This window comes from Anomaloglossus baeobatrachus, chromosome 1 (genome assembly GCF_048569485.1).
Source record: "Anomaloglossus baeobatrachus isolate aAnoBae1 chromosome 1, aAnoBae1.hap1, whole genome shotgun sequence".
In the NCBI taxonomy this organism is placed as follows: domain Eukaryota; kingdom Metazoa; phylum Chordata; class Amphibia; order Anura; family Aromobatidae; genus Anomaloglossus; species Anomaloglossus baeobatrachus.
In genome coordinates, this window is record NC_134353.1 from 336803060 (window position 1) to 336823331 (window position 20272).

Here is a 20272-nt window from a genome sequence, read left to right on the forward strand (position 1 = left end):
TAAGATTACTGCCCATGATCGTTAAAGGTACCGTCACACATAACGAGATCGCTAGCGAGATCGCTGCTGAGTCACGGTTTCTGTGTTACGTTATGTATGACACCTACCAGCGATCAGGCCCCTGCTGTGAGATCTCTAGTCGTTGCCGAATGGTCCAGGCCATTTTCTTCAAAGGTGATGTCTTGCTGGGCAGGACACATCGCTGTGTTTGACACTGTGTGAAAGGGTCACAGTGACTGCTGAGATCGTTATACAGGTCGCTCATCGATACAGCGTCGTTGGTAAAGTCTGACTGTGTTACATCTCACCAGCAACCTCCCAGCGACTTACCAGCGATCCCTCTCAGGTCGCATCTTTTTCGGGATCGCTGGTAAGTCGTTGTGTGTGACTGGGCCTTAAGGGGTTAAATGTTGCTATTAATCTTTGACCGAGGCTGAATAACATGTGGTCTGGGGGCACACCATCCCAATGGCACATTCACCTCCCCCCCTTTAGGGTGTCAATGGGTCATCATGACAAGAAGGGGTCTGTTGAGGACTCCCATGCTGTGATGCTGAAGTCCAGTCTGTGGTTGTGGTTCTTAGGAGACCACAATTACTACAACACTGTGGTATTGCTGTATAACTTAAAAGTGATTGGATTTTCACAGCTTCAAGTTTTCCACACAGTAAAAATAAAAAATAAAAAGTAAAGAAATAAAAAAAATGCATGTGTGGTAATGGTGGGTCAGTATAAGTCTATCAAAATATAAAGTTATTTTATCAGATCGCAAACGCTGTGGGTAAAAACATACCAAAAAGTTAGAATTTAGTTTTTTACAGCCACAACTCCACAAAAATGTCATATATACCCCAAACTAGCATTAATAAATAGTCTTAACTTGTCACTTGAAAAAACAAGGCCTCATACAGCTTAATCGACAGAAAAATTAAAAAGTTACTGCTAGGTTTCTAAAAATAACGACACAAGAAAACTTTTTTAAAAAATGAATTTCTGCATTTTTTTTTCACCACTTAAATAACTTAAAAAAAAACTATACAAGATCGGTTTTGTTATAACCATAATGACCTGGAGAGTGATATCTCTAGCTATTATTTGCTGCAAAATCAATTACATAAAATTGAAACCCAAATTTTGCTGCAATTGCAATTTTTTTTTGGATGGCAATACGGATGGTGTCATTCAAATATAAAATACATCCAGAAAAAAACAAGATGGAGAGGAAAACACTAAACAAAAAAGAATTGCCATGTTAGTAAGAGTTTAATAAAGATGTAGTTCTAGTTGTTTGCCCTTTATATGTATTGCCTATTGGCTGGTATATATGGTACATCTTTTGCTTATATAGCATCAACAGATAATACCGTGCTTAAAGGGGTTATCCACTAATTTAATATTAATGGTCAATAACAGGTGAGTTTTTGACATCCAGCACCACTAATGAATACCTGTTTATAATGCTGGTGAGAACAGGGAATAGCTGATCGGCGAGGTTATGGGGTGTGGCACACCCAATGATCTAGTATTGATGACCTACCCTAAGGATAGGCAATAAATATTAATGTACCAGACAACCCATTTAATATGTGGTGTAAAATCTGAGAATGTGTTTTAGGGTTCACTCACATCTGCGTGTGAATTATGACTCTGTTGGTGTCTCTGGTCTTTAATAATTATTTTTATGTCTTTCAGGTTCGCTTTTGTGGACTACATCGGATTCGGTGGATTATGTCGGAACGTAAAGGCTTTTTTTGTGAATAAATTGGTCAATGAGGAAGAGTGTCAGGGATTTTTGTAATAAAAATTATCCTTCCGAGCTTTCTGAGCTGCAACATGTCAACTGTTTGGTGCGCAGACGCAAGTGTTCTCCGCAGGGACAACACAGTGAGAGACCGCAGTGCCCCAAACCCTGATCGTGGGCATGAGCAGCTGTGGTCTCCTGCGTTCTCCTGCGGAGGACACTCGAGGCACTGCAGGATAGGACATGCCGCGTCTAGGACACATTGTGTCCTGATCAGGTGCCCATACCCTAAGAATACTTACTGATCTCCAGCACTCTGTATTCCAATTGTGCTTTTTTTTCTGGTTTCTATATACTGGTCTCTCAAAACACTGGAAATTGCTGGAAATGTCTGCTCGGCTATTGCCGTTTAAAAATAAAAATAAAATTTATTCACTGAAAAAACCTTTTATGATTAATTTAATGTCATGGGCAGCAGAATAGTAGATAAGACCAGACATTAAATGTTTTATTAAAAACAATCACCCAAAAATATATGACCTTATAATCTTAAAGAGGTTGCCCCATGAACAAAATACATTTTAATTAATATATCTTAGATAAACATACTTTCCATAATTGGATGTGTTTCAATTTTTTTTTTCTGTTGTAAGATAATTTTTTAATGTTTCCCTGCTATGTACTGTGTAATGGTTATTTCTGATCCTACAGGGACATGGTCTGATCATACCACAGCTCCTGGGCAGGGGAGGAAGTAATAAATTATACAAACATTATGGCATGGGATCATAGCTGATTCTTTCTGTGATGTAAAACATGTTTTTACATAAGGAAATGTTTTACCTCACAGAACAAAGCCTAGCAAATACAAGATAAGTTTGTATTAACTATATAATCAATATTATAGTAATGTGAGAGGAATGGTTACATTTTATATTGGCAGGTTTTATGCTTTATTTCTACATTCATTTTCTACAATATGGTGTTACAAACAAAGTCTTGGTAGCAGTAAGCCATATTTTTTGTTTTTCATGTGTTTAGTCATTTTTACTATAGGAAAATAAAGAAGATAGAAATCCCTCCAGACCGTAAAATCCAGACCATTTATTGAGAATTTGTCTACAGCAATGTGAAGTGCTGACTTTTAATAATGTTTCAATAGCAACAGCGCTCATTCCAAGGACGAATAAAGCATACGCGGGGTATCAAACAGTATTGATGTGATAGTTCTATGTAATTGGTAAATAAGTCAACGCAGCGCTTATCCTCTACACACTGCAGTAATAAGGAACAGACAGTATCAGGAGACATTATTCCGAACGTGAACACATACAGTATATTGGTTTCTAATATTTCCAAATAGAAGTTATTACTTACCCAATGATATCTTTTCTCCTGAATCAGCAGGCAGCAGGAACACCAACAACGCTAATCCGGATATAAGAACGCAAGGTATCAATAAATTTAATCCATAGTATAATGTGCGCCTCCGCATTGTCACGGTGTAGGTCACATCTGGGTATGGCTCCTTACAGCAGTCATAGTACAGTTCATTCCTTTTGCCTGGCACATCTGCAAAAGCAAATATAATGGATTTAACTTATTGTAAATAACGGAATATTTCATCTTTGTATTTTTTAATCTACTTAGATTAATCATTCTATGTCCATTACTTCGCTAATATATGTTTATAAAGGCTGAAGCTCCATTTTTCTAAACTAGAGCATAAAACCCACTGCATGTGCTGTACATATAGAGCCAAATGACAAACTTCTAGTTGTCTGCAGCTGTCACTAATGGGAGCTTAGGAGTTTACAGCATTTTCCACATATTGGACTCAATTATTAAATGATATGTAGTTAGCTTCCACGATCCCTATATCATAAGCTTTAGACAGACATATTTTTATCACTCATTATACATAGTGTTTTAAGCACTATATCCAAAAAAAGAGAGCCTATATCACTATAAAGGTGAATTTAATGTTATATCCCATCAAACGTTGCATAACTTAATAGTACAGATATTGTAATACAGCATAGAGAAACATCCTTGTTTTCTCCACTTACGAGCCACTTCTCCCTTCTACATCCTAAACTCATTATTTACGCTAAAGAACAGTTAAAATTCATCTTACTAAAAACAAGACAGACTGCCAACTGACTGAGGTATCACTGAGAGATTGCAGTTACCTATTGAAGTCTATAAAGAGGGGAGGAGGGAGAAGGAGGCAAGAGCAGAGTGAGAGGTAGACATAAAAGACTTTAGCTTTTATGTACTTTCCCTCCCCAGTGCTGGATTCAAAGCTACACTGTTGAATGAGGTCTTTGAAGGAAACCAGTAACCATGCCCCCTGCACTGACTGACAGCTGGCTCCTCAGTGCATCATTATAGAGCCAGCTGTCAGTCAGTGCTGGGGGCGTGGTTACAGCTGCCACTTACTATGCACAAAGCGGTTTCTGCAAAACTGAAAATTCTCTAGTCGCGCTTCTATGACTGAAGGCCCACAGTTGTTATTATTATTTATTATTATAGCCCCATTTATTCCATGGCGCTTTACAAGTGAAAGAGGGTATACATACAACAGTTGCTGGAAGGAATAAAGTTAATTTCCTCCCGAAAGCGGGGTTCTCAATGTGGCAGCCGCACAGCATCAGACCGCTATTAATCTGCAGATTAACTCTATATCTGAAGGTAAATATCATTTTTCTTTTTACATGACAGATTCCCTTTAACGCCTTAACAACCTAGGACGTATATACACTATATGGCTCAGTCTTCCTCCCTTTGATGTGGGCTCACGCGGTAAGCCCACATCTTCCCCCACACATGTCGGCTAATCTGATCAACTGATGTGTGCTGCTAACAGGCGTGGGTGAACTGGAGATGCACCCACGATGGTTAGTCCCTTAGATCAGGGGTGGGGAACCTTTTTTCTGCCAGGCACCATTTAAAATTTTTCACCAACCTTCGGGGGCCGCAAAAAATTATCAGCATGAAAATTACCCTAAAATATTTGGTCAAACAATTAATTAACTCACCCCTACACCCCTACTGTGGTGGCAGGAGCAGCTTCTCTTTATTGCGGCTCTGATGTTAGGTGATATTGATGATGTTGCTTCTCACAACTGCTTTTCAAGGTTTGTCTTGGACTGGAGCGCGGTCAACAGACTGATAAATCATATACATCACATCGGAGACGCTGGAGGCTCATACATCACAGGAGAGGCTGGGAGCATATATACATCATAGGAGGGGCTGGGGCATATATACATCACAGGAGAGGCTGGGGGTATACATACATCACAGGAGAGGCTGGGGACATATGTACCTCACAAGAGGTGCTGGGGACATATATACATAACAGGAGGGGCTGGGGACACACACACATTATATATATATATATATATATATATATATATATATATATATATATATATATATATATATATACACACACAGTACAGACCAAAGGTTTGGACATACCTTCTCATTCAAAGAGTTTTCTTTATTTTCAGGACTGAAAATAGTAGATTCACATTGAAGGCATCAAAACTATGAATTAAAACATGTGGAATGAAATACTTAAAAAAGTGTGAAACAACTGAAAATATGTCTTATATTCTAGGTTGTTCAAAGTAGCCACCCTTTTCTTTCATTACTACTTTGCACACTTTTGGCATTCTCTTGATGAGCTTCAAGAGGTAGTCACCGGAAATGGTTTTCCAACAGTCTTGAAGGAGTTCCCAGAGATGCTTAGCACTTGTTGGCCCTTTTGCCTTCACTCTGCGATCCAGTTCACCCCAAACCATCTCGAATGGGTTCAGGTCTGGTGACTGGGGAGACCAGGTCATCTGGCGTAGCACCCCATCACTCTCCTTCTTAGTCAAATAGCCCTTACACAGCCTGGAAGTGTGTTTGGGGTCATTGTCCTGTTGAAAATAAATGATGGTCCAACTAAACGCAAACCAGATGGAATAGCATGCCTCTGCAAGATGCTGTGGTAGGCATGCTGGTTCTGTATGCCTTCAATTTTGAATGAATCCCCAAGAGTGTCACCAGCAAAGCACCCCCACACCATCACACCTCCTCCTCCATGCTTCACGGTGGGAACCAGCCATGTAGAGTCCATCCGTTCACCTTTTCTAGAAAGACACGGTGGTTGGATCCAAAGATCTCAAATTTGGACTCATCAGACCAAAGCACAGATTTCCACTGGTCTAATGTCCATTCCTTGTGTTCTTTAGCCCAAACAAGTCTCTTCTACTTGTTGCCTGTCCTTAGCAGTGGTTTCCAAGCAGCTATTTTACCATGAAGGCCTGCTGCACAAAGTCTCCTCTTAACAGTTGTTCTAGAGATGAGGTGTGTTTATACTTTTGGTCTGTACTCTATACATCACAGGACGGGCTGGGGACAAATATATACACATCACAAGAGGGGCTGGGGACATATACATATCACAGGAGTACCTGGAGACATATACATATTACAGGAGGGGCTGGGGACATATATACATCACAGGAGGAGCAGAGGGCACATACACATCACAGAACGGGCTGGAGGCATATACACAACACAGGAGGGGCTGGGGCTCGGACATCACTGGGGGGCACAGACAGTACTTCCAGGCAAGGACAGCACTGGTGGTGGCACGAACAGCAATAGAGGGACATGAACACGACTGGTGGACATGGACAGGACTGATAAAGCACAGACATCACCATAGGGGCACAGACAGCATGAGGGGGTGGCACACAGCACTGGTGGGCGTACATAGTACTAGGGGTGTACACAGCACTGGGTGGAGAGCTCACAGCAGCAGGAGGCTTATAGCAGCGGGAGGCAGGAGGCTTACAGCAGCAGGAGACAGGTACAGCAGGGAGTAAGGAGGCTCGCAGCATCGGAAGGCATTTACAGCAGCAGGCTCACAGCAGTGAGAGGTAGGTACAGCAGGGAGATAGGAGGTTCACAGCAGTGGGAGGCAGGAGGCTCACAGCAGTAGGAGGAAGGTACAGCATGGAGGCAGGAGGCTTAAAGCAGCAGGAGGCAGGTACAGCAGCATGAGGCAGGTACAGCACAGAAGCAGGAGGTCACAGCACTAAGAGGCAGGTACAGCAGGGAGGTGGGAGGCACACAGCAGTGGGAAACAGGAGGCTCACAGCAGAAGGAGGCCAGTACAGCAGGAGGCTCACAGCAGCGGGAAGCAGGTAAACCTGCTGCTCTTCTTCTTCTGTGGGACAATAGCACAGCGCATCTCACGCTTACCCCACCCACAAAGTAACGTCCTCAGCAGGGTGGCACAGGCCAGCCAGCTGGGGACCTAATTGTATGCACACCAAACATAGTGATTTAAAGGGCCAGCAGCCAACAACCGCGGCTGCATCCCGAATACTGCAGTCCCTGGGAATGTGCCCAGGGGCCACATACAGAGTAATTGCGGGCCGCATATGGCTTGTGGGCTGGAGGTTCCTCACCCCTGCCTTAGATCATGTTGTCAAACTCTGACAGAGCTATCTAGTGCGCGCCGGCAAGGATCGAGCTGTTCCCCACCGCCATTAGCCTGATCACGTGGTGCCAATGGGTTGTCATGACAGCTTGGGTCAGCTGTTGACCCCTGTCACTGTTATGACTCACTTCCAGTGAATGTCGGTACAGCGCCGGTATTCACAGGTGATCAGCATTTCTGCTGATCCGAGCACTGCTGAAGCATTGTTTTGATCAGCAGAATCAATCGAATAGTGCATTCATAATGTCTCCTAAGGGGGCAACTAAAATCAATAGAAAATGTAAAAAAAAAATAAATTTAAAAATATGAAAAATAGTTCAAATCAATCCCTTTTGCAAAATTGAACTAAAAACAATAATAAAAAATACACATATTTGGTATCACCACATTCAGAAATGCCTGATCTATCAAAATATAAAATAAATTAATTTAATTGGTAAAGGTCATAGCAAGAAAAAAAATCATGACGCTAGAATTACATTTTTTTGGTCGCCGCAATATTGCAATAAAATGCAATAACAGGCGATCAAAACATTGTATCTACCTAAAAAAAGTATAATTAGAAACATCAGCTGAAGACACAAAAAATAAGCCATCACTGATCCCCAGATCCTGAAAAACGAGAATGGTATGGGTCTCGGAAAATTTAATTTTTTTTTTTTTTACTAACTTATGAATTTTTTTTCACCACTTAGATACAAGTAAAACTATACATGTTTGGTATCAACAAGCTCGTTTTGACCTGGAGAATCATAACGCCAAGTCAGTGTTACCATATAGCGAACATCGTAAATAAAAATCCCCAAAACAATTGTGATATTGCATTTTTTTGGCAGTTTCACTGCACTTGACTTTTTTTTCCCTGTTTTACAGTACGATATGGGGCAGAATGAATGAATGGTGTCATTCAAAAATACAACTTGTCCTGGAAAAACAAGCCCTCATACGGCTATTGTGACGGAAAAATAAAAACGTTATGGCTCTTGGAAGAAGGGGAGGAAAAAAACTTAAAACGGAAAATCGCCGGAGGGTGAAGGGGTTAAATCAGATGCTTCCAAACAGAGAAAGGAGAGCAGGAATGTCTCATGTCTCTGTGTACTGTGTATGGGAGACATTATAGTAGGTAGTCTGTACACACTTGATCAGAGACTACAGAAGATGACCTTTACTCATTTTCTTAGATATCTAGCCTGCAGAGGATGGTGACAACTGTAGGATACAAGTGGCCAGAAATAGTGTTATTCCTCATGTACATACACAACAGCTTATTCTGAAAAATCCCCTGAAATTACAGGTACAATTTATCAAATTATTAAGCTAAAACTGCTGGTCTTAAAAATAGCATAGTACTAAAGGGTAAAGATTTGATCTGAAACAGAAGAACATGTCTTGCACATATTATGCCATGTTTAAAATAGACATTTCTTTCCTTTTAGAATTTATTCTGCTGTTCTCTTCTGTCTTAGGAACGGTGAAGAATACGCTGCTTGATGTAAATCATTGGCACCTCTAGACCCCTTTGACTGTAATGGGATCTGTTGGGTTTCAGTCATGGTGTCCAGAATTTTACCAACATCCTGCTGTACTTTCTTGCCATTTTGGGCAGAATTTTCATCAGAGGTTCTAATGTAGATCTTAAATGAGTCCTGTTCGGAGTGGTGAATAGAATCTCAATTAATCTCAATAAAAATTATTAACCAAGGTCCTAACTAGTGATGAGCGAGTACTAAAAAGTTCGGGTGCTCGAGGCTCGGGCCGAGCATCCCAAGATACTCGTGTACTCGGCCCGAGCACCGAGCCCAATGTTATCCTATGGGAGACCCGAGTATTTTTATGAAATGACCCCCCGGCAGCATGTAGAAACCTTAAAAATGTCACAAAAGTCTCAGAAGAGTGCTCAAATGACATGGCAACAGCATGGGGAAGACCCCTTGAAGCATTTAATACTCAAAAGTCACAGCAGTGAACAATTATATCCGAGTTTTACGCCATTTTTACGGACTCGCCAGAAAGCCTTCCAAAATGACACCAAAATGAATTTTCATGGCGGAAATGTTAAGGGCACATACCCAATAGTGAGATAGAGCTGGTGTATGTTACTTTTTGAGATTACATGAAAGATTTTACGTGAAAACATTGTGTGGCACTCCGATGTCCCTGAGAAGAGACGTACATGAAGGCCTCTTGAGTCTAATGTGCCCATTTTGAGGAAGTGAGTCTTTGTAGTATTTTCCTTTGCCAGGGAAGTCCAAAATTGTGAGGTTCACCAATGCCCCTGCATACAGACGTGCATGATGGCCTGTAAACCTGAAGTGCCCATTGTAAGGAAGTGGGTCTATTGTAGTATAGCCCTTTGGCAGGGCAGCCAAAAATTGGGAGGCTCCACATTGTCCCTGGATAGAGACGTGCATGAGGGCCTGTAAACCTGAAGTGCTCATTGTAAGGAAGAGGGTCTATTGTAGCATAGCCCTTAGGCAGGGCAGCCAAAAATTGGGAGGCTCCACATTGTCCCTGGATAGAGACGTGCATGAGGGCCTGTAAACCTGAAGTGCCCATTGTAAGGAAGTGGGTCTATTTTAGTATAGCCCTTTGGCAGGGCAGCCAAAAATTGGGAAGCTCCACATTGTCCCTGGATAGAGACGTGCATGAGGTCCTGTAAACCTGAAGTGCCCATTGTAAGGAAGTGGGTCTATTGTAGTATAGCCCTTTGGCAGGGCAGCCAAAAATTGGGAGGCTCCACATTGTCCTTGGATAGAGACGTGCATGAGGGCCTGTAAACCTGAAGTGCCCATTGTAAGGAAGTGGGTCTATTTTAGTATAGCCCTTTGGCAGGGCAGGCAAAAATTGGGAGGCTCCACATTGTCCCTGGATAGAGACGTGCATGAGGGCCTGTAAACCTGAAGTGCCCATTGTAAGGAAGTGGGTCTATTGTAGTATAGCCCTTTGGCAGGGCAGCCAAAAATTGGGAGGCTCCACATTGTCCCTGGATAGAGACGTGCATGAGGGCCTGTAAACCTGAAGTGCCCATTGTAAGGAAGTGGGTCTATTTTAGTATAGCCCTTTGGCAGGGCAGCCAAAAATTGGGAGGCTCCACATTGTCCCTGGATAGAGACGTGCATGAGGTCCTGTAAACCTGAAGTGCCCATTGTAAGGAAGTGGGTCTATTGTAGTATAGCCCTTTGGCAGGGCAGTCAAAAATTGGGAGGCTCCACATTGTCCCTGGATAGAGACGTGCATGAGGGCCTGTAAACCTGAAGTGCCCATTGTAAGGAAGTGGGTCTATTTTAGTATAGCCCTTTGGCAGGGAAGCCAAAAATTGGGAGGCTCCACATTGTCCCCGGATAGAGACGTGCATGAGGGCCTCAAAACATTGTTCCCATTGCAAAGGAGCGGGTCTCCTGTCGTTGTAATGTCCATTCTGAAAGAATGGGTGAAAAAATTTACCACTGGGGGTATACCTGAAACAACGACCTAACTATTGTAACGGTCATCATGGTGGCGCATGAGGAGAAGGAGGAGCAGTCCAGCGATTATCCAAAGTCCAGAAGTGTGTACCCATGGGTGAGTGGAGGTACATGGCAAATTCCCATTACAAACTTTAAATTCCGCTCTCATTTGCTGGTGATGTGGTGAAGTCTGGCCCAATCCAACCCTTGTTCATCTTGATCAGAGTCAGCCTGTCAGCATTTTCAGTTGACAGGCGGGTGCGTTTATCTGTAATGATTCCACCTGCGGCACTAAAAACACGCTCTGACAAAACGCTAGCAGCAGGGCAGGCCAGGACTTCCAAGGCGTAGAGAGCCAATTCATGCCACGTGTCCACCTTGGATACCCAATAATTGTAAGGCACAGAGGAATGTCGGAGTACAGTACTGCTGCATTTTGGCTGACCTCTCCGCCTTGGGAATAAGAGACATAAAGTTCTCCTTGTAGCGTGGGTCTAACAGTGTTACCAACCAGTAATGATTGTCGGCCAAGATGTTCTTAACGCGAGGGTCACGAGACAGGCAGCTTACCATAAAGTCAGCCATGTGCGCCAGACTCTTAACAGCCAGTACTTCAGTATCCTGACCAACACGATGACTGAACATGCTGTCCTCCTCCTCCTCCTCCTCATCTACCCTGTCCTCTGGCCAGCCACGCTGAACCGAGGATATGACTGGTGTGCATGTCATATCTTCAATTTGGCCGGAGAGTTGCTCCATGTCTTCATCCTCCTCCTCGTCATAGTCCTCCACTGCACGTTGTGATGAGACGAGGCTGGGCTGTGTGTTATCACCCACACCCACTACTGTTTCTTGCTCGAACTCATCGCGCTCCGCCTGCAATGCATCATGTTTGTTTTTGAGCAGAGACCGTTTTAGAAGGCAGAGAAGCGGTATGGTGACGCTAATAATGGCGTCATCACCACTCACCATCTTGGTGGAGTCCTCAAAGTTTTGGAGGATGGTACATAGGTCGGACATCCATCTCCACTCCTCAGGTGTTATGTGTGGAGTTTGACCCATTTCCCGACGGCTTAGGTGATGCAGGTACTCAACAACTGCCCTCTTCTGCTCACATATCCTGACCAACATGTGCAGAGTTGAATTCCAACGCATGGGGACATCACACACCAGTCTGTGAGCCGGAAGATGCATACGGCGCTGAAAGCCGGCAAGGCCGGCTGAAGCAGTAGGTGACATTCGAAAATGTGCAGACAGGCGGCGAACTTTTACCAGCAGATCAGACAGCTCTGGGTATGACTTTAGAAACCGCTGAACCACGAGGTTGAGCACATGGGCCACGCATGGAACATGTGTCAGCTGGCCTCGCCTCAAAGCCGCCACCAGGTTCCAGCCATTGTCACACACGACCTTTCCTGGCTTTAGGTTCAGAGGTGTGAGCCAGTGATCTGCCTGCTGTTTCAGAGCTGTCCACACCTCTTCTGCATTGTGGGGTTTGTCACCTATGCAGATTAGCTTCAGCACAGCCTGTTGCCGCTTCGCCGAGGCAGTGCTGCAGTGCTTCCAGCTTGGGACTGGTGTGGAGGGTAAAGTGGATGAGGATGCGCAGGAGGAGGAGGAGGCTGAGGAGCATGACATTCCGGAGCTGTAGAGTGTGGGTGAAACCCTGACTGAGGTAGGGCCTGCAAACCTTGGTGTGGGAAGGACGTGTTCCGTCCCTCGCTCAGACTGGGTCCCAGCTTCCACAATATTAGCCCAGTGTGCCGTCAACGAGATGTGCCCACAAGCACTTGTCCACGTGTCTGTGGTTAGGTGGACTTTGGCTGAAACAGCGTTGTTCAGGGCACGTGTGATGTTTTGTGACACGTGGTTATGCAATGCGGGGACAGCACACCGGGAGAAATAGTGGCGGCTGGGGACCGAGTAACGTGGGACAGCTGCCGCCATCAGGTCACGGAATGCTTCTGTCTCCACCAGCCTAAAAGGCAACATTTCCAGCGCAAGCAGTCGCGAAATGTTAGCATTTAGAACTGTGGCATGTGGGGCGTTGGCAGTGTATTTGCGCCTGCGTTCAAAGGTTTGCTGAATGGATAACTGAACGCTGCGCTGGGACAAGGACGTGCTTGATGATGGTGTTATTTCTGCGTAGGCAACTGCAGGTGCAGGGCCGGAGGAGGCTTGTTCGCAGGCAGCATGGACAGGGGATTGGCTCGCATGCACAACAAGCGAAGATGTAGCAGTGACATCAGCAAGCACTGCTCCTCGACTCTGTTGTACATCCCACAAAGTCGGGTGCTTGGCTGACTTGTGCCTGATCATGCTGGTGGTGGTCAGGCTGCTAGTTTTGGTACCCCTGCTGATGCAGGTGTTGCAAATGGCCTTTTTAGAATCATCTGGAGCCAACTTAAAAAACTGCCAGACTCGGGAAGACCTAACATTTGTACAGGCACCTTGTTTCGTGTTGTTGTTCCGGGAATGGTTGCCTGACTTCTGCCTGGGGCCACCACCCTGCTTCTTACTGCCTGTTGGGATGCTACGCCTCCCTCCCCCTGTGCACTGCTGTCCTCACTCTGCATATCCTCCTGCCAGGTTGGGATCAGTTACTGGATCATCCACCACGTCATCTTCCTCTTCTGCATCCTGCTCCTCCTCCTGACTTCCTGACAATTGTGTCTCATCATCGTCCACCCCTTGTTGAGACACGTTGTCAACTTTGTGAGAACGTGGCTGCTCAAATATTTGGGCATCTGTACATACGATCTCCTCATGACCCACTTCAACAGGAGCTGGCGAGAGGCCAGAATGTGCGAATGGAAACGTGAACAGCTCTTCCGAGTGTCCAAGTGTGGGATCAGTAATGTCCGTGGACGTGTACTCAGCCTGGTGGTAGGAAAGAGGATCAGGTTCTGAAATGTGCGGTGCAGTATCACGGCTACTGACACTTGACCGTGTGGAAGACAGAGTGTTTGTGGTGGTGCCAATCTGACTGGAAGCATTATCCGCTATCCAACTAACAACCTGTTGACACTGGTCTTGGTTCAAGAGCGGTGTACTGCTGTGGTCCCCAAGAATTTGGGACAGGATGTGCGAGCGAGTAGATGTGGCCCTTTGTTGTGGCGAAATTAGAGCTTGCCCACGACCTCGGCATCTGCCTGCACCACCATCATGTCCACTTCCTTGTTCGTTGCCAATTTTGCAATGCTGTGCTGACGTGTATTCACTAGACTTGTGCGTTATATCCAAGTTTGTGCAAAACGCACACAAGTGCACCTGTACGCTGCCACCGACAGGCACACACGTGCGGTTTTTAAATGCAAGCACGGACACACTAAGAACCTAACAGGTTTTTAGGAGCGACAATTACTGAGAAGTTTGACACTATCAGACACTGCTGACTGACGTGTATTATTCACTAGACTTGTGCGTTATATACTAGTTTGTGCAAAACGCACACAAGTGCACCTGTACGCTGCCACCGACAGACACACACGTGCGGTTTTTAAATGCAAGCACGGACGCACTAAGAACCTAACAGGTTTTTTGGAGCGACAATTACTGAGAAGTTTGACACTATCAGCCACTGCTGACTGACGTGTATTATTCACTAGACTTGTGCGTTATATACTAGTTTGTGCAAAACATGCACCTGTACGCTGCCACCGACAGGCACACACGTGCGTTTTTTAAATGCAAGCACGGACGCACTAAGAACCTAACAGGTTTTTAGGAGCGACAATTACTGAGAAGTTTGACACTATCAGACACTGCTGACTGACGTGTATTATTCACTAGACTTGTGCGTTATATAGTAGTTTGTGCAAAACGCACACAAGTGCACCTGTACGCTGCGACCGACAGACACACACATGCGGTTTTTAAATGCAAGCACGGATGCACTAAGAACCTAACAGCTTTTTAGGAGCGACAATTACTGAGAAGTCTGACACTATCAGGACTGTTTTAGACTGTGTACACCAGCCCCAGATATGATGAAGGCTGGTATACGGTCACCACTAGGAATGGCTATATACCCTGCCTGCCTGCCTGTATACAGCTACAATAGTCCTGAGAAGGACTCTTCTGGTCACTAGCCTGTATTCCGACCTGGCTATACCCTGCCTGAATACAACAACAATAGTCCTGAGAAGGACTTCTGGTCACACTGTTTGCAGCCCTGCTACGGAAATAACTATAAAGGGCCGTAAACCTTTCCCTGAAGCAGCAACACTCTCCCTGCACTGACTGTCTGGATGGCTGTGTGCAGAGCACAGCGCGCCCGCCGGTATAAAGGCTCGGTCACGCTGTGCAGGCCGGCCAATCACTGCAATTCCACAACTAACAGGGCTGTGGCATTGCAGTGGTCTGCCAGCCAATCCCTGCATGAGGGCTGGCTCTCAAAAGAGCGCCAACATGCAGGGATGAAGACCACGAGTACAGCACGAGTATCGCGAGATTACTCGGTCCCCGCCGAGTAGCCCGAGTACAGTGATACTCGTGCGAGTACCGAGTAGTGACAAGCATACTCGCTCAACACTAGTCCTAACCCTATAATTATTTATCCTACAACTATATATAATTAACTTTGTTCCTTATTGCACATCGATATATGTAAAATAAAACTTCATTAGAAATAATTTGATATCAGCTGTTTGCATAATATCTATTTTTTTCTAAAATTTTGATGACAGATAATATGGGTACCACAGAAATTGTTAAATGGATACCTGCTTTGTCATGTTGTAATATGTAGTAATATGTCAAATTTTCAAATGTACATGCCCCCTTTCATCAAAACTGGCTATGTTGCCAACGTTGTGGAGTCAGATGCTCCTTATTCATGAAGAGGTGTGTAGGGGGACGGCGAATAGCACCCTTTCCTAAGAAGGTGGTGTGACTATGTATGGTATATATATATATATATATATATACACATATATATATATATATATATATATATATATATATATACAGTTAGGTCCAGAAATATTTGGACAGTGACACAAGTTTTGTTATTTTAGCTGTTTACAAAAACATGTTCAGAAATACAATTATATATATAATATGGGCTGAAAGTGCACACTCCCAGCTGCAATATGAGAGTTTTCACAACCAAATCGGAGAAAGGGTTTAGGAATCATAGCTCTGTAATGCATAGCCTCCTCTTTTTCAAGGGACCAAAAGTAATTGGACAAGGGACTCTAAGGGCTGCAATTAACTCTGAAGGCGTCTCCCTCGTTAACCTGTAATCAATGAAGTAGTTAAAAGGTTGATTACAGGTGTGTGGTTTTGCATTTGGAAGCTGTTGCTGTGACCAGACAACATGCGGTCTAAGGAACTCTCAATTGAGGTGAAGCAGAACATCCTGAGGCTGAAAAAAAAGAAAAAATCCATCAGAGAGATAGCAGACATGCTTGGAGTAGCAAAATCAACAGTCGGGTACATGCTGAGAAAAAAGGAATTGACTGGTGAGCTTGGGAACTCAAAAAGGCCTGGGCGTCCACGAATGACAACAGTGGTGGATGATCGCCGCATACTTTCTTTGGTGAAGAAGAACCCGTTCACAACATCAACTGAAGTCCAGAACACTCTCAGTGAAGTAGGTGTATCTGTCTCTAAGTCAACAGTAAAGAGAAGACTCCATGAAAGTAAATACAAAGGGTTCACATCTAGATGCAAACCATTCATCAATTCCAAAAATAGACAGGCCAGAGTTAAATTTGCTGAAAAACACCTCATGGAGCCAGCTCAGTTCTGGAAAAGTATTCTATGGACAGATGAGACCAAGATCAACCTGTACCAGAATGATGGGAAGAAAAATGTTTGGAGAAGAAAGGGAACAGCACATGATCCAAGGCACACCACATCCTCTGTAAAACATGGTGGAGGCAACGTGATGGCATGGGCATGCATGGCTTTCAATGGCACTGGGTCACTTGTGTTTATTGATGACATAACAGCAGACAAGAGTAGCCAGATGAATTCTGAAATGTACCGGGATATACTTTCAGCCCAGATTCAGCCAAATGCCGCAAAGTTGATCGGACGGCGCTTCATAGTACAGATGGACAATGACCCCAAGCATACAGCCAAAGGTACCCAGGAGTTCATGAGTGCAAAAAAGTGGAACATTCTGCAATGGCCAAGTCAAGCACCAGATCTTAACCCAATTGAGCATGCATTTCACTTGTTCAAATCCAGACTTAAGACGGAAAGACCCACAAACAAGCAAGACCTGAAGGCTGCGGCTGTAAAGGCCTGGCAAAGCATTAAGAAGGAGGAAACCCAGCGTTTGGTGATGTCCATGGGTTCCAGACTTAACGCAGTGATTGCCTCCAAAGGATTCGCAACAAAATATTGAAAATAAAAATTTTTGTTTGGGTTTGGTATATTTGTCCAATTACTTTTGACCTCCTAAAATGTGGAGTGTTTGTAAAGAAATGTGTACAATTCCTACAATTTCTATCAGATATTTTTGTTCAAACCTTCAAATTAAACGTTACAATCTGCACTTGAATTCTGTTGTAGAGGTTTCATTTCAAATCCAATGTGGTGGCATGCAGAGCCCAACTCGCGAAAATTGTGTCACTGTCCAAATATTTCTGGACCTAACTGTATATATATATATATATATACATATATATTAGTAAAGATAAGATGTAGCAGAGCTGAACAAGAGCGTCGTTTGGCTCCCCCTGGCGGTCACTGCTGTTATAGCTTTATATATTGTAAATATTGTGTATAACATGTACTGGTCCCTCATGATGTGTTCGGGAGAGGGTATCGTACAGGGCCAGGTATAGATGTAAGATTAGGCATAGTATTAGGAATAGTGGAACTAGGGAACAAGCAAAGCAGGTGGTGGAGGCTGGGAGTAACTTAGTGAGTTAGAGAAGGAACACAGAATACAGTAGAGGGTTTTCAAGGAAATGGAGCTAAGGGGGGAGGAGTAAGCAGAGGGTTACAGCATGTGTGCAGAAAGAATCTAGTGAGTGGAGCAGCAGGAATCGTGCTAGAATCTGCTTGAGCTGGAGGGAATCCCTTCACAAAGTGTCAAGAACTCACCCGGCTGATGAGGGCAGATCGACCCCGGACCAGTGGGACTCTTAAGTTTGGAGGCTTCAGTGGGACTTTGTACTGGTGCCAGGAGAGACTGCATGTCCAGGACGCGGGAAACAGTGAGATACGGCAGCTGCCAAAGGAACAGATAGCAGGGGAAGATAAAACATATGGGACTTAGCTGCTAGAGGAAGTTTCCTAGGGCAAGTCAGCAGAGTCTTCCCCTGAGGATGAAGGACACAGCACAGGGGTCCTATGGACCAGAAGAAGGGACATTGACCAAAGCAGAATGAAGAAGTTCCAGTTATTTTGATTAAGACTGTCATGTGGGTATTGCCGTCTCCTCCCCGTCTACGACGAGGAGTCCTGCAAGGACACATGGGGTCACTCTTGAAGGTAATGACGCATCTGCACACATCCTCATATACAAAAGTCAGGGGAAGCAAGGCTGGCCATCAAATGGCTCCCTTCTTCAGTTGCATGCCTCTTCATGAATCTAGAGCATCTGCCAAATGGCATGTGCCTTTATGTGCGCAATGCAAAACATCTCACTCCAATCAGGAACTGAAATGAGATTTATGGTGTGTGGAACACCACCGCTCATCATGAATTAGAAGTGCTATGGTCTCATGCCCCTGTCCTGCCCCTGCCCATTTCAATGGAGTGGATAGAAACTGGCCTTAAAACACCAAAATTTGCAAAATTGTGGCACAACTGAGTTGTGACCAAATCTTGCAAATTTTCAAACCTTTTAGGACACTTTTTTGGTGTAAATGCCTTGATGAATCAGGTTCACAAAATTTTTGTGCAGCCATCAATTTCACCAAAATGATGCAACTTTTCAAAACTTTTTGTGCCGAACACTGGCTTAAAAACTTAGATGAGTCGAGTCCTTAGTATGTATTATGGTACTCTCTTTATCATTATGGCCTTGTGGCATTCTCACACGATTTCTGTCTGGGTACCAACAAAGTGGACCAAGCTGTTTGCTCAGTAGAAGTACAAGGAGGTTTATGCCACTAGTCTGACGTTCCTGATTGATGAGGAGGCTTACACAAATTTCCTAATCAAGACTAGTATGAACTTGATGTATTGGGCCCTAACTTAGGGCCCCTAAGTGTATAGAGATATGCTCATCATGTAGTTCCCTATAGTTGTCACAAAACAGCATGGTGTATTATTTTGGCAATACTCCATACGAATCCTACCAAGTTTCATATTATTCAGTGCCAAGATGTAGGGCATTTTGCTAAGCATGTACCTGTGACATAACCGTTATTTATAGGATTGTTCTATATCTTAAGTATGCTTATCTCTCACAGTCATTGCGACAGATATGTCTAAAAGGGCTGCTAGTTAATGTAAAAACATGGTTCTTCAGTCACATTGATTATTGTGCTGTCAGTATACTCACTGCCTGCAAGAGGTTTCAAGCCATGTTACGGCAGTCATCTCTGTGCTGCACAGATAAATGAGAATTGTTCTTTTCTCTTACAAAGAGATACATTTCAATATAGTCTTGGACAATAATTTGATATATGACTTTAAATTTAAGAATTTTAATAGATATATGGCTAAGTATTTAAGGATTTTAATAGATCTATTTAGAGGGATATTTTTTAAAGACTGATTTAAAGGACTCCAGACACGTATTTCGAAGATGTAAATACATTCCATAACTTAAATTTTTCACTGACATTTCAGGACATATGTAATAGCTCATAACTTTAAATGCTTGTTTAAATTTATGTACTCCATAATGTTGTTTACTTTTCTATTAATTTTCTTTTTTTCCTTTGATTCTCTACATGAAAAGTTATTGCTGATTTCAAAATGGTATTTTATGTGAATATATCATTGTTACAAGTAAAATATATCTTTGTACCGTGTTAGCCAGTAGAGATAAAAAAATTGTTTAAAAGAACTGAGAGTCCTCAGTGGTTGATACCTTTTAATGGCTAACTGAAAAGATGGTAATAATAGCAAGCTTTCGAGACTACTCAGGTCTCTTCATCAGGCATGGTATAACACAAAATCTGAAGAGTCACATATTTATACACAACAGGACTTAGAATAGTGCAGTATTACTGCACTATTCTAAGTCCTGTTGTGTATAAATATGTGACTCCAGATTTTGTGTTATACCATGCCTGATGAAGAGACCTGAGTAGTCTCGAAAGCTCGCAATTATTACCATCTTTTCAGTTAGCCATTAAAAGGTATCAACCACTGAGGACTCTCAGTTCCTTTAAACAATTTTTTTTATATCATTTTTATTGTTATTTAAAAATTCAATAAAAACTTAGTTGTTCATAAATTTAAATGCTTGCAGTGACTAGAATAAAATGTCTTGATGTCTTGGTGTCCTACTAAGTCAAGAATTCGCGAGGTGCCAACCTCCAACATGACGCAGGATGCTGGAGCTGCGGACAGGAGTGGCGTGTTGGACGCTCTTGCCGCCTCAGCCGGTATGCATGGGCCGAGCCTGTAACTCCTGAGGCTGATGCTGGCACCGGCTCCTGT

At 43.6% G+C, this 20272-nt stretch overlaps 1 protein-coding gene across 2 annotated transcripts in view; it reads right to left on the reverse strand.

The window, feature by feature from the left end:
* Positions 1–20272, reverse strand: part of LOC142292355 (neuronal acetylcholine receptor subunit alpha-7-like) — a 336257-nt gene that overhangs the window by 109602 nt on the left and 206383 nt on the right. For both annotated transcript variants that reach the window (XM_075337677.1, XM_075337683.1), the window contains one exon: positions 3119–3313. In XM_075337677.1, the coding sequence (XP_075193792.1) occupies positions 3119–3313 (195 nt within the window). The remainder of the gene's footprint in view (positions 1–3118; positions 3314–20272) is intronic.